General features: G+C 49.5%; 1 protein-coding gene across 3 annotated transcripts in view; it reads right to left on the bottom strand.

Moving 5' to 3' along the window:
* Positions 1–110: 110 nt before the first annotated feature.
* Positions 111–13,671, bottom strand: part of ATF6 (activating transcription factor 6) — a 76,263-nt gene continuing 62,702 nt past the window's right edge. For 2 of the 3 annotated variants that reach the window (XM_068199199.1, XM_068199198.1), the window contains exon 16: positions 111–2,253. In XM_068199199.1, the coding sequence (XP_068055300.1) occupies positions 2,045–2,253 (209 nt within the window). In that variant the 3' untranslated portion in view covers positions 111–2,044. Of the gene's footprint in view, positions 2,254–12,599; positions 12,623–13,671 lie in introns of those variants that run through there. The other variant, XM_068199202.1, reaches the window with a different exon arrangement.

Genomic DNA, 13,671 nt, shown 5'->3' with positions numbered 1-13,671 from the left:
GACAGGGTACACTGTGCCAAGCAGAGCCACACTGCAGCCCAAGAGATGGCAGACCAGGGCAGGTGTTCCAGTGGTTTGCCTAAGGAAAACAATATTAACACGCACAATAATGAAGTTATTAGTAATAAATAAAAGAAGGATTTTACTGCCTTCAGTACTGGGGACACAGAGAACAGAATTACACAGGATGAGAGATGCTCTCCACCACCAGAGCCCAGGGGTGCTGGCTGAGGATGTGGTGCCGCAGCAGTCCCAAGCCCCCAGCCCCCACCAGCAGCTCTTCCCAATGTGCCAGGCTGTGCCAAGCCCAGCCACCACCCCAATCCCCTCCCCAGAGCAGCCAGCAGCCCCTACCCATAGCTGTGGGGGAGCCGCGTGCCTCTGGCTGGGGCACCGCTGGGGTTTTTATTTCTGACTCTTGTGAGCTGGCCCACAGTCAGGTGGGGCCAGGCCAGGAAAATGAACTGGTGCGAGCAGCACAGCCAAACCCCAGCCAAGCCCAGCTCCCTCCCAGCAGCGCGAGTGCCGTGAGGACGGGGCCTGCGCTGCCTGTGCCGAGGACGTGGCAAAGGGCACAGCTTCTCCAAGGTGTTGCAAGGCACATACTTCAGAGGGGTGTATTTCTCCTCATCCTCCTCCTCACTGCCCCTGGAGCTGTTTGTCTTGCTGTGATATCAACCTGTATTTCCTAACCGCCACACACATACACGAAAAATAATAATAATAATTAATAATTAAACACCCCACGTGAGCTACTTAGCGCTCAAACCGTGAAGGAAAGACAGCTGGCTGGCAAACTGAAGCTCATCATCCTCTTCGCGAACCGCACAGGGGAGAAAAAATAATGTAACAACATGCTGAAGTCATTATGCAAGGCTGATGTTCTGCTGGTGGCTCATCCCAGCTGAGCACCAGTGTTCTGGAGCTCCTGGGCCAGCTCCGGCCTGGGGCCCGGCTGCCAGACACAGGATCGGTGAACAGAGCTGCACTCTGGAATGGCAGCACTGGCTGCGGCCAGTGTCTGGGGCAAATGGAACGCTCCCCCGCTGCCTGGCGAGTGGCTGTCTGTGCTGGCGAGGCAGAGAGGGGTGTGTGCTGCTGAGTGTGTGTGACGGGTGTGTGGCTTCAGGAGAAGGTGCTGTGGCTCTGTCCCACGGAACTGAAGCAGCCCCTCTGCCCCAGCAAGGCTGGTGCTGCTCCATGGGCAGTTAGCAGTGAAAAGTATTAAACAGCACACACAAAAAACCCACGCAAACATAAACCAGGAAGAAAAAAAAACAAACCTCAAAAAACCCAAACTTTACAAATGCATCTGCTGCATGAAATCACTTCCTTTGGGCCAAGCCTTAAGCTGTGCAGCCACGTGGGCTGGGGAAGGCAGCAGCAGGATCCTGGAGAGCCAGGCAGGTGCGGGGTGGGCAGTGCCTCCTCGGGCAGCCCTGCCCCAGGGCAGTGGGGTTGTTCTGCTTGTAGTGCTTTAGTGGTGAGTGCGGAGCCCCAGAGCCCTCTTGGGGGGCTGGGCTGGGCTTCTCCTGCACACTGCTGCATCCCAGGGTTTCCTGCTGAGGGAGGCTGCACAGACAGGATTTGGGAGGGAATGATGAGGGGCGGGGCTGCCTGGTCAGGCCCAGCACCTGAAGCTGGACTTCTCCTGCTGCCCAGGCACACTGCAGGGAGAGCGGCCCCATCGCAAGCGTGGCTGTCTGCTGTACTGTCTCTGGCTCATCAGCCCACCTCTGGCAGCCTAACAGGGACAAAAATGAAAAACAACCCATAATTCTGGACAGCGCATAAGTAGCAGGGATGGCCCGTGTCCCCCACGTTGTGCGGGACCCCCAGAGCTGTCCCTGGCGAGGAGCCAGCTGAGCTGCATTATCCCCAGGCAGGATGCGGCCCTTGGGTAAGGACAGGCACAGGAATGGGCTAAAGGGGCTGTCCCTGCTGTGCCCATGTGCCAGGAGGCCCAGGACCTGCCAGGGAGGGGGCTCAGGCTGGCAGCAGGACCTGCTGCATGCCGGTGCTCCCCTGTGCGCTGTCACAGGAGCTACTGCAGGGATTTGACAATGGCCCTCAGGGCATGGGGCGTCTCCCGGACGGAGGGGGACGAGCTGTAGAAGGTGTCGGTGTGATTTCTGCGCTGCTCTCGGAGGTATGGAGGGACAGATGAACTTTTGATGTGGAGGATCCTGGTGTCCATCACTTCGCAGTCAATCTGCATCATCACCTCGTAGTCCTGCCCATTGATCACATTCTCTGCAAAATTAAGGATAAAAGAAAAACAGGTCAGAGTTAGCCCTGCAAGCTAGGGATCCAACAGCACTTAAAAGCAGAGTTTTTCTGGACCATTTTTTGTCTGGAGCAGGAGCTGCAGTGGCGGAACTTCCTTTCTGTAGCTGCACACATGGAGCTCCATCTCACACAGCAGAGCCCCAGACTGCTCGTGACACCTCAAAGAGCCCAGACCACACTTAACATGTGCAGTCACACCTAGAAATTAATGTCTTTTATTTCCTCTTCTTCATCTGCACATCATTACTGATGGAGTTTGCACTGTGTAACATTCATTACAGAACTGTTGTTCTTGAGCCACTAAAGCATGGGAGTGATTGAAAACAAGCTTTAAGAAAGCTGAATGTTTCACTTTCTGTAGCCCTCTTGACACTGGGGATCTTGAGGAATTTCTTCACCAGTTTATTAACCAAAAAAAACCCTAAAATGTGATCTCTCAAAAGAATTAACTGTGCCTCCTTCCCCTCCTGACCTAGCTGTTGTACTTGAGGGATGTGGTGACACTGGGCAAGGCCACTCCCCTGACAGAGGCCTGGACGCAGGAGGACCTTGACCAGCACACGGGACCCCAGTGTGGCCCCCAGCCTGGGACATCTGCTGTCACAGGAGCTGCTGGGCTTACAGGCTGTGCACATGGCTAGCATCTGCTGCCTGGATTTAAAGGTGGGAGACTATTCCCTGCATAGACAGCGTGCCCAGGAATGCAAGAGCTGAGATCGGATTTCCAGGCAAGACCAATCCTTTCAGAGCCAGAAGACTGCCGTTGGCAGAGTTTCCTTTCTGTGCTCAGGAGGATGGAAGATCACCTAATGGAAAGCGTATGGACTGGAGGAATGCAATATACATTAGTAATTTTTACTGTTTTCCTGGATTAACTCTGACTCTGGATGACAGCTGAAGACTGTGGCCGGACCCTCTTGTACCCCACGCCACCTGTAGAAGCCATTAGATCAGCTATGTCTGGTATAGTAATGAGAAGCAGGAGCAAACTCTTGCTAAGGGGGCTGAGAGCCTGCAAGGGAAATCAAAGCTTGCACCTGCAAGGAATGAAATGGAAAAAGCTCTGTATGTGCCACCAAGAGACTGAGGCCAGGAGCAGCTGTGCAAGTCTCTGTGCCACTGACCCAAACCCCTGACAAGCACCTCACCCCTCCTGGAGGCTGCCCTGCTGCTAAACCCCTGCTATGACATAAGGTGCCATGTCCCCAGCTGGGACCCTTTCAGAGGCCATCCCTCCAGGTCACCCCTTCTCTCTGCCTTTGGAGGTGCTCTTGGCTCCCACCCACAGGCTCAGGACGAGTCAGCAGAGGGAGCTGGGCTGCTGCTGCCACTCAGGAGAGGGGGCTGGAAGGGGGAGCAGAGGGGCACAAGGAGCTGAAGGGCACAGAGCCTGGAGCCAGCAAATGGGCACAGATGGGCTCCCTGTGACACAACAAGTTGGAAACATCTCCTCAGCTCTCATGCTGCAGTTGATGGAACCCCAGCTATGAGGGAAACAGTGCTCCAAAGCCACAAGTGGGTGAGGTGGGATGGGATGGTGGCCAGGGCCAGGAAAACATCTTGGAAGTGCAGTGAGCTTCCCTGACTATTCACAGCAGCCAGCACAGAGGGCTATCATTAAGTTCTGGACATTGCACAAGACAGAGGAGAACAGCAATCCCAAGGGATGCCCAGGCAAGGCAGGGAGCTGTGCTGTGTGGGTGGCACTGGGGAACCAGCCCAGCCCATTCTGGCCAGCTGGGATCCTGCTTCCCCCGTGCTGACACAGCTCCCTCCCAACAAAGTGTGCCAGGATTAAGTAAGCTACAGCTCTGCTACCCCACAGCAAGAGGGTCTGTGTCTTCTGAGTCCACCACAGCAGCGAGAGCTGGGAGGAATCGTGCTCACGATGAGCTTCTCTGGCCAGCAGGCACACAGGGGATGCAAATCCCCCCACACAGACATTCACAAAAAGTACCCAAATCCTGCCCTTGGCCTGTGAGTTAGCTCAGAAGTTAAAGGCAGGTTTGAAGTTGGCATCTGATTATTTCCCTTTTTGGGGTGAAGGCACTGAACTGCAGCAGAAAACCTCTGCAAAGGCTTTGATCTCACAGGGGTGAGGGCAGCAGTGGGAACGGCTCAATGCCCACTACAGGATTTCCAGCAGCCTTTCTCATTACCATTAGCTCCAAACCGACACAGAAGAGGAGGTGGGACGTTCCTCAAAGACAGCAGTTACTGCTTGGTGCTGCTGCCAGGCACCTGGACCAGCTTCATTCTAAGGAGGGGTCTGAAAGCGGTGGCAGCCCTGGGACACCCGGCCTACCCCAGCCCAGGGAGGGGCTGATGCTCTCTGAACACCCATGTGATGGTCTCAGCAAAACAACAGGCAAACGTGACCCGAGTACAGCTGGCACAATCCCCTGTCTGGAAAGACTAGCTCACTGTCATTGCAAAAAATGATTCCACACGGCTCCATCCTGACCTTGATGCTGTGAAACTGCTTCATGATCTGGAGGAGGAATAGACAGCATACTTAGAAGATTTCTGGAAGATGCAAAACTGGAGAGATTCCAACAACCTTGGAGTGGCTAGATTGGATGAGACTGCAGTTTTGATAAAAGAGCGAAGCTGTCCAAAATCTTCAGAATGCATTTCAACCACAGCCAGAGCTGGAAAACATGAGTAAAAATGGGGCTGGGCAGAAGTACTACAGAAAAACCTTGAGGACTGCAGAGGACCGCTGTGGATAAGCCAGCAGAATGACAGGATTAGAAACAACAGCTCGACTGCAAGAGAAACATATTTAACTTTGACCAAGTTTCTAATGATAATGAAATACAAGCCCTGGATCAAAGTACCTTGGGGAGATGAGAGGATCTCCATGATGCAGAGTTTTTAAGGAAAGGATGGAGGAGCAGCTGCCCATCAAGCCCCTGGGTACCAAAGCTCCACAGACACTTGCATTCACTCCCGGTCCCTCTGGCCCTGTCCCTCTGTGAGCTGCGAGTCCCTGCTCCTGACCAAACGCAGCACCTCGAGCTGTGGGTTCTCCACTGGACTCCATGGTGTGATCTGATCCCCAGAACAAGCAAACGATTTTGCCTGGTGATTCCTGTGTCAGAGGAATTCAAAGGATTCAAGGATTCAAAGACAGCCTTGCCAGGCTTTCTTCCTCTCCTTCCCCTCCTGTGCAGTACCAACCCCTGGAGGCGCCAGTAGGGGCCAGGGTGGGTTTCCAGAGGGGCCGTGCCCAGCACTGAGCTCAGCAGCTGCGTGTGGCTGATCCCTGGAGGGCTCAGCATGTAGCCAGTGCTCAGGCCAGCCCGCACTCCCCTGCCTGAGCACACAGCCACCACCCCTCCCAGCGAGGCACAGGTAGCAGGGTGTCTGTGAAGCAGAACTGACAGCCCCAGGCTGCTGCCTGCTGCTCAGGTGCGTTACACAGGGCTGCCCAAGGGCCCAGAGCAACGCTGACACAGAGTGATCTTTACTGTCCTGAATTACTTATGACTGATGTTTAGTGGGATTACGTAAATGAAAACACGAACGGATCTCCTGTAGAGGTGTCTGGATTTATAAATAGATTTATTGCTCCTCTTTGAAGTTCAGAACATACAGTTTTTCACACAGTGCAGACTCAGGCTTAAGAAGCCATCCTTGCTGGGCCAAGAGCCTGTGCTGCAGTTAATTATTTGTTAACAGGTTTAAAAGCCATGCTTCAGATGACTGACTATTTCAAATTAATAGCAAAGGTAATTGTGCCAAGCGTTGCAGCTCCGACTGCACTTTCCCAAAGAGCCTTGCTGGCTCTTGCAGGCTGTATGAAACTCCCAGCACGAGCTTGGTCTAGAAAAGAGAAACCTAATTCCCAGTGCTGCTCTCCCCCTAAAAACAATCATGTTGCAAGATCCAACAGATGAAAGCTGAAGTCTGTGGTCCAAACCAAAACCAAATAGGGCTGAGGGCATTAACTACTGCTACAAATTACTGAAGATGATAGAAGATTGTCTTCATATTTGAAGCACTAGATTTTTAAAATTGTATTACTGAAAAGGCCATAAAACCAAAATCCTCCTTCTTCCCTCAGTAGCACTGACATCCATCGATCAGTTGGCTGTTCAAATGTCTGTAAGACCTACTTCTATGGGAGATACTCTCTCAGAGAAAGGGAGAAGACGGGCAGAGGGCTTGAAAGGCAGGCAATGAAACTTTTGTTCTGCAGTTAGTAAGAACAACTGGTGATGTCATGTCAGCTGTCTCCACAGACTTCAACTTTACACATATCAGGCTGTTTGGCCCTATGGACACATCTGTCTTAAAGAAGATCTAATTCTGATAACTTATCCTTTCCTACCTATCCTTTCCTATCTTTCCCAAAAAGCTCTGCTGCAGCAAATGATCATTGTGAAAACTGGTGTCTGCAGAGAAACTGAAACAGAGCTCCCCTGAAAGGCCACCTGAGCTTGCTGGACTGTTTCAAACACCATGGAAAGGCTTTACAGGTTTCTGAAGGTGCTTTCATGCCATATGTATATTTATAGAGCCTTATTCTACCATTAGCATGCATTTTACTTTACTCTGGGCAATATCACAGTGGATTACCAAAAAAATACTCAGTGGGACCAATAGTCTATCATTCAATGAGGTCCTCAGTCCTCAGGCCCTTTTCTAAGGCCTCAGCTGCCTTTGAAGCAGATAACCCAATTACCTAGCGGCTGCTTTCTGAGTAGGTGACTTTAAAATGGTCAGAGCCTGCCTCCCTCTGTATCTGCTGTGCTCACTGATCACACATTTAAGGTGTTATCAGCCACACAGATCTGGACTACATGTCCTTACTCCTGCTACGGTACAGGGAGGGCAATCACTTGCCCCATCCTTACTTTAACTACCTGTCTTTGTCAATAAGGTGAGAGAATCATCCCCTCCTTGTGTGTGAGGGGTGGGGAGCAGAAGGTGACTTTGCTATCCATGGAACCAGTTTAACTGATGTCAAAATAGGAGCCAGTGAATCACCCCTGTGTAAGGTGATCCAAACCCACCAACTCTATTAAAGCCATCTTTGCTGAACAGCTACTCACATTCTGTACTTTCCACAATTCCTTCTAAAGAGAAAGTTTTCAGTCTGTGTCAGCACTAATCTACACTTGCAGCCCCTTCTGCAGGCCCATCTCTCACAGCAGCAGAAACCAGGGCAGCTTTCAAAGAGCCACTAACAAGTTCCAGCACCTGGGTGCTTTGTGTGAGCTTCGCCAAGCTGACAACGATGAAGTTTAGCTTTAGGAATGATTTAGCACCTAATTATCCAAATAGTTTTTTATTGTAACCTGCCCTGGCCCAATCCAGAGCTCATGTTTAGGGTAGCAGGGCTCAAAAAGCATGAGCTTCAGGAGTTGAAGGCACCAGCTGCACTCTGCTGCATTGGCCTGCTGAAGGACTGCAGCTGTCCCCACACATAACTCACGGGGCTCTCTCCACATTGTCACTGCAGCAATCTTCCATCTCATCTCTGTTAAGAAGCCCCGACTGTCCTACTCTGCACATCTGGACAATGTTTCCATCTGAAGGGTTGGTATACACTACCAAATAAGTATATAAATGAAGCAGTGTTACAGACTAAAAATACGCTCGCTGCAACAATGCAGCAGGATTGCTAAAACATTTACAGATTGGATTGTTGGACAGGATTGTTTGAGGCAAGGGAGAAAGTTATAGTGTGACCCAAATAACTTCCCTTTTTAAAAGCAAATTCCTACTTGGAACTACTTCCAAACAGAGCAGTTGCAGTGGTCTCACCTCTGTGAACTCAGCTGTCCTCAGTCCCAGGCACAGACTGAGATCCTGGCATTTCAGTCTCCAGATCTCCTACCACCTCTCCGACTGTGAACCAGGCATCTCTAGGAGTACAGAAACACTGGATCCACACCATCAAACTCACCCTGACAAGCCATGAGCTGACAGCGGGAGATAGGGTCTCTCTCTTCATGCCCAATCCATTAGAGGAGTGGTATCAGGGATTATCCAAGGGAGATATGCACAGGCATGAGAGGTAAGCAAGAAAACCAGAGGATACAAGCTCTCAGTGGCCTCTGAAGTAAATAATGGAGCCACCAGAGAGACTGGCACTGGCTGTGGGTGAGGAGCATCACCTGCCCTTAGCTTACACCACTGTGTGGTTTCTGGAAGAGGCCAGCAGCACGGGTGAGCAATGCGGTCAGTGGCCGATCTGTGCCAGTTCATGCTTTGCAGTACCTGCTCTAGACTGGGAGGTCTCAGGGAGAGGGAAGGAAAGTTGGCTCTTCCCAGGGACCATGTCTCACTGGATTGCCCACCTCCTTTTTCAATCTTCTTTCATGCTGCATCACTCTCCTCTAAGAGAAAGAACATGAGCTACTGAGGAGATGGCCCAGTGTGGACTTGGTGTGATTGCTCTTGTTTTGAGAGGGAGCCAATGGTCACCTCAGGAAGAGAAGACCAGACTCACCAGTGCTGACCGTCACAGGCACTTGATTTAAAATTCCCTCAGATGGAGTATTTCTCAGAAAAACAAGACATTTTTGACAGCTCTGGCTGTGTATATGTGTGTTGTTGGCAGGGTAGCATTGCTGCAGGATGACCCTATTTAAAACCTAACCATCTGTGACAATGCTAATGACAAGAGGCAAAAACCCAAAGAGAAAACAAAGACAAGGGTGAGGAGTTCTGCTGCACAGGAAACTCTTGGGAGTGAAGGAAAGAGGCTAGAGAAGAGCAATGCTCTTAGTCAGAACCATCCCATGCCCACATGGGAGGCACTAAAAGGATAAACAAACTGCCTGCAAATCCAGACCTACCCACTTTACAAGACATAAAACTGCACACAGGCGAGTAGCCCAGAAAAGCATTCCAGCAAAGGCTTCTGTCAAGAACTAGGGCTGCAGGGCTTGTCCCAGGACCAGGGCACTGCACCCGCTGAGTGCAGCAGGGACTGGGAGCCATGGTGTCGTGGTTTGACATGGAAGTGATTTTTTTTTTCAGGAAGTTGGGTCAAACCAATCAGTGGTCAAGTTTGGATATTGGCACCTGAAGTGACCACTGAAGGTATGGATACGCCTCTGAGAACACAGGGGGTTAAAAGCAGGAACTCCCAAGAGCTCGCTCTCTTTGGTTACGGTCAGGGTGCAGTGCAGACCTCCCCTGCCCAGCCATGGGGCTGGGTGGGGGAGGGGAAGCCATGCGGCCTGGTCGAGGTGAGCCGAGGGGTAGAAGGACTGGAACTGAGCCAGCTCCTGTGGACGGAAGGGTGGAGAGAAGCGGAGATGCCTTTGTCATTCCCCATGCCCAGAGGGAAGAGACAGAGAGTCCGGATGGCACCTGTAACTTTGCCGGCGTGGAGGAGAAGGAGCGGGGGGAAGGTGCCCAGCCTTGGCCTTGGGAATCGGCTGCTGGGCAGAGATTTCAGCCGTCCAGGGAGTCTGAACTTTTAACCCTTTCCTGGGAAATGAAGGCTTTGTAAAATATTACTCCTCCTTGATTTGAAGTAGAAAAGAGACAGTCTGGGATCCGAGATGATGGAAGAAGAAATTCTCAAGTTGGAAGGAGATGATGGAGTGGCTTGTGGCTGGACTTTTCTTGTTAGCCATAGACTGAACCAAATTCTCCTAACAGAAGATGCACTTAGGGCGGTGCGTTGGTGTGCCAGGAGACCTGTTTCAGTGATTACCAACAGAGGAGTGGAGAGAACAGAGGAGAGCTGGAATAGGTGTGGAGAAGCCCTCTATCTTCAAAGAAGAAGAAGAGGAGAAGAAGACCTCTGTTCTTGGACCCTCAGCTCCAGGGGAAAATGGGGGGGACTGTAGTCCCAAAATGAGAAACTGAACTGTTGTCTCTTTTGGTCCATGGCAAAGCATCCTTAAAGGAGCCCTATGAGCAGTCTGTCCATGCACGGTGGTGAGAGCACTGTGACATGGAAAGGAGAGTGTCACCATGGCAGATTTTCTCCGGACGGTTGCCATGTGTGACATGGAAACACAAGGGTGGCAATTGTGTTTCCTGGGGAGTCTGTGGCACAGGAGAGACTCCTGTCTCCCTTGAAAGATTGAGTATTTGAATATCTGAAGGGTAGCAACTTGATCAAGATCCTGGGTGGTGTCTCACTGTTAAGTTTGTTTAGAAATTAGGTGGGAGGAGGAGGGGTGTTTTGGAAAGTCTTCATCCAGGATTTAGTGTTTGTAGTTTTCCTAGTAGTAGTAGTTTAATAAAGTTCTTTCCTTTGTTACTAAGATGGGCCTGCTCTGCTCTGTTCCTGATCACATCTCACAGCAATTATTTAGAAAAGTATATTTTCATGGGGGCGCTGGCATCGCGCCAGTGTCAAACCATGACACATGGCATCTCCCCAGCGCAGACCTGTGTATGAACCTACTGGTAACAATCCCTTCACTGCAAAATGAGACCGTCTGTTTCCACCTTTTAGAGAGACACTAACCTGTGAGTGAGCCTTCCCCCTTGTCTCACAAAAGCTTGCTTCCTTTCAGCACTCTCAAAGAACCATCTTTTTCCAAGGCTTTTGAACACAGTATGTTGCTGTGCTGACGGGATCATCCTTATCCTCACTCACTCTCCCTCTGGGGCCTCCAATGGAGCACTAGGGTAGGGCTTTCCTCTGCAGGAGCTGTGCTCTCTTCCAAGCTGTTGCATTTGCCAGGGCACACTCAACTCTCACAGATTCTGCCAACTGGTGCAAAACTGAGACTTTGGTTGAAGCCATTTTTAAAAGTTTGCCTTATTTGTCACCTGCCTGATACTTATACAGCCTCAGTGGTTAATACCAGCACAAGAACACTTTACTCCTTCCTTCAGCAGTGCTGACTTCCACTTTAAGTACTCCTTTACACCTTGGTCCTCCACAGGCACTAGAGATTCCCTGGCAGGCTTCCTCTGAAAAATATTTTTACTATTTCTTTTATGCCTCCGGCATGCTGTTGCTCAGTATCTTTTTCTGGCTTAACTTCTTATGGTTTGACATTTAGTCAGCCAGAAATTACCCTCTTTCTTTTTTCCTATTCCCTCATTTGGCTACAATGTCCATTGTTTAAAAGTTATCTTCTTACTTCTATGGATTGACTTTAACATGTTGTTTAAGCCCATCGTATTTTTTAGTCTTCTTTTAAAGATTTTTGCAGTGAGCTTTTAATCTTTAATCAATCTTCATTTGCCAGCATTTTAACCTCATAGTTCTTCCTTTAATGTTCTCCTATTTTTTTAGCCCTTACCTTTGAACTGTGGCATTGCAAGTTGCAGGCACTTACTGACAAAATTAATTTAACTACTGGACTTAATTTTTATTTTCAAGAGGCAACAATCACATGCATCATTTGCATTGACATGGACCTTGCCTATCACCAAGTATCACTTGTATCCTGGTGTTACAGTGTGTCACTGATTTAAGACTGAAGGCCAGTGAGAGCCTGTACTCCCTTACAGTTGAAATGTCTTTATCGTTTGGATGCGATCCAAAGAGTGAGCAGAATTTTCCACCTGTCTAACTTGGGTACATAAAGTTACCTCATTTATTTAGATACTGCAATCAGCTCTTGCTTGTAGAAGTGTATTTTTAACACCATCTTCTGTCCGTGTGGGGAGAGCACTCTCCTGCACATGAGCTTCTGTGAGTCAATGTGTCAGGTAACAATGAAAGCACCGCAGAGCCTGTCTGAACGCAGCGTGCTAATAAAGAGAGACGGCCCTTGCAAACATTTCTGTCTCCCAGCTACAGCAGCAGGACATTTTACAGCTTTCATGTCCTACTCTGATACAGGAGTGCCTTCTTTCCCATGGAGAGGGGCACCTGGGGCCAGCAGTCATTTCTTCATCCACAGTCACCCAGAAGGTGTTTGTGCTAGATGGGGATATGGCACAGCCTGTTCCTCTGGAGCTGCTACAGACTCGGGCAGGATGGAGGGACGTGATTTACTTAATGAAGTGGGGAATGAGCAAAAACGTCCTTCAGGAACTCAGGATGTGTATTTCAAATACTTTCCAAGCCCAGAAGATGCCCAGGAAGCACAGCAGGAAGCACCAGGGGTGAGATGGGCTATATGAAGAGGTGAGGGAAGTGCAGCTTGGAGGACAGACCCAGGATCTGAGGAGCAGGGCAAAACCTCCCAGCCCTGCTGGCAGGAGTATCCTTAGAGGCTAACCCAAACACTCCAACAGGCCCTCTCAGACTGCTGTGTTTTCACCAGTCTCTAGGTTTACTCCAGTGATGTCCTCAAGACAGAACTCATAAATGTGAACCACCTCTACCAGCTCTGTTGCAGCTTTTCGTGTTTTTACAGGGTGAGCTCATTATGGATAATTATGCTTCAGATCACTGCAGAAATAAGGAGTTACCAGAGTTGGCCCGTGTATCACACACATAAAACTGTTTGCCACCTATAATTTCACACCAAGAGTAATTATATAATCTTGAATTCACAACATTTAAAGATATATTAAGGCAGATTGGCTGGGCTGGAGGCTAGAATTACAACATGCTGCACATAACACAACACAGCCAGGATGGCAACAGTAACCTCACAGACTGGGGTGAAAGTTCCCTCTTTGCTTTGCAGCACAGCTCTCAGCACAGTGCTCCCTGTGAACCTTGGGAGGGCACACGTCCACAGCAGCACCAGCATGCAGGGCTAACAAACATTCAGGAGACACACACCTGCTCAGTTCAAACCAACTCTGCAACTCCACACGGGCATCCGTGCTGCCAGCCTATGGCACGGGCTTCTTTTTAATTATACTTGGCAAATTTTACACAAGCGTGTCATTCTTATGGAAAAACCAATCTGCTGTAATAACTCGACACTGGCATTGGAAATACTAAGTACGAAGTCCAATTAATTTATGACTAATTCTCTGCCCCCTTGGTGAACGGCACATTCCCAGCAAAATGCCATCTGCAGCAGCCACCCTGTCTGCAGAGGGAGCACCAGGCTTGCTGGGGCTTGGCCTGCTCTAGCAAAACCCATGAGATACTCTTTTCTGTATTAATTAAGGGGCAAAAGGCACCGAAGATCCTCTGAAATAACCTTCCTGTTCTTCTGAATGCATAAAAATAGATAACTCATTTAGTAATTTAGGTAAACAGCTCGTTACGAAAATTCATTAGGGAATAAGCCTTCATGATTTCATTTCTTGTTCGTTTCCTGTCTAAATAAATAAACATGAACTCAAGTGACACAAATTCCATTACTTTTGCGCACAGATTCTTGAATGATTTCTTTCTTGCTTTTTTGAATAATTTAATCTCCTCCTTTCTATCAAAGACAACATATTAACAAACATGGCTGGGGAGAGCAAAGTCTTTCAAAAGTAACAAAAGCAGTTGAAAACTTCTATTTAGGATTTAATCTAGGCAATGATCAATTC

Source organism: Anomalospiza imberbis, chromosome 9, assembly GCF_031753505.1.
Source record: "Anomalospiza imberbis isolate Cuckoo-Finch-1a 21T00152 chromosome 9, ASM3175350v1, whole genome shotgun sequence".
Lineage (NCBI taxonomy): Eukaryota > Metazoa > Chordata > Aves > Passeriformes > Viduidae > Anomalospiza > Anomalospiza imberbis.
Note: the sequence above shows the minus strand (reverse complement) of the source record. Positions and strands in the feature narration are given on the sequence as shown.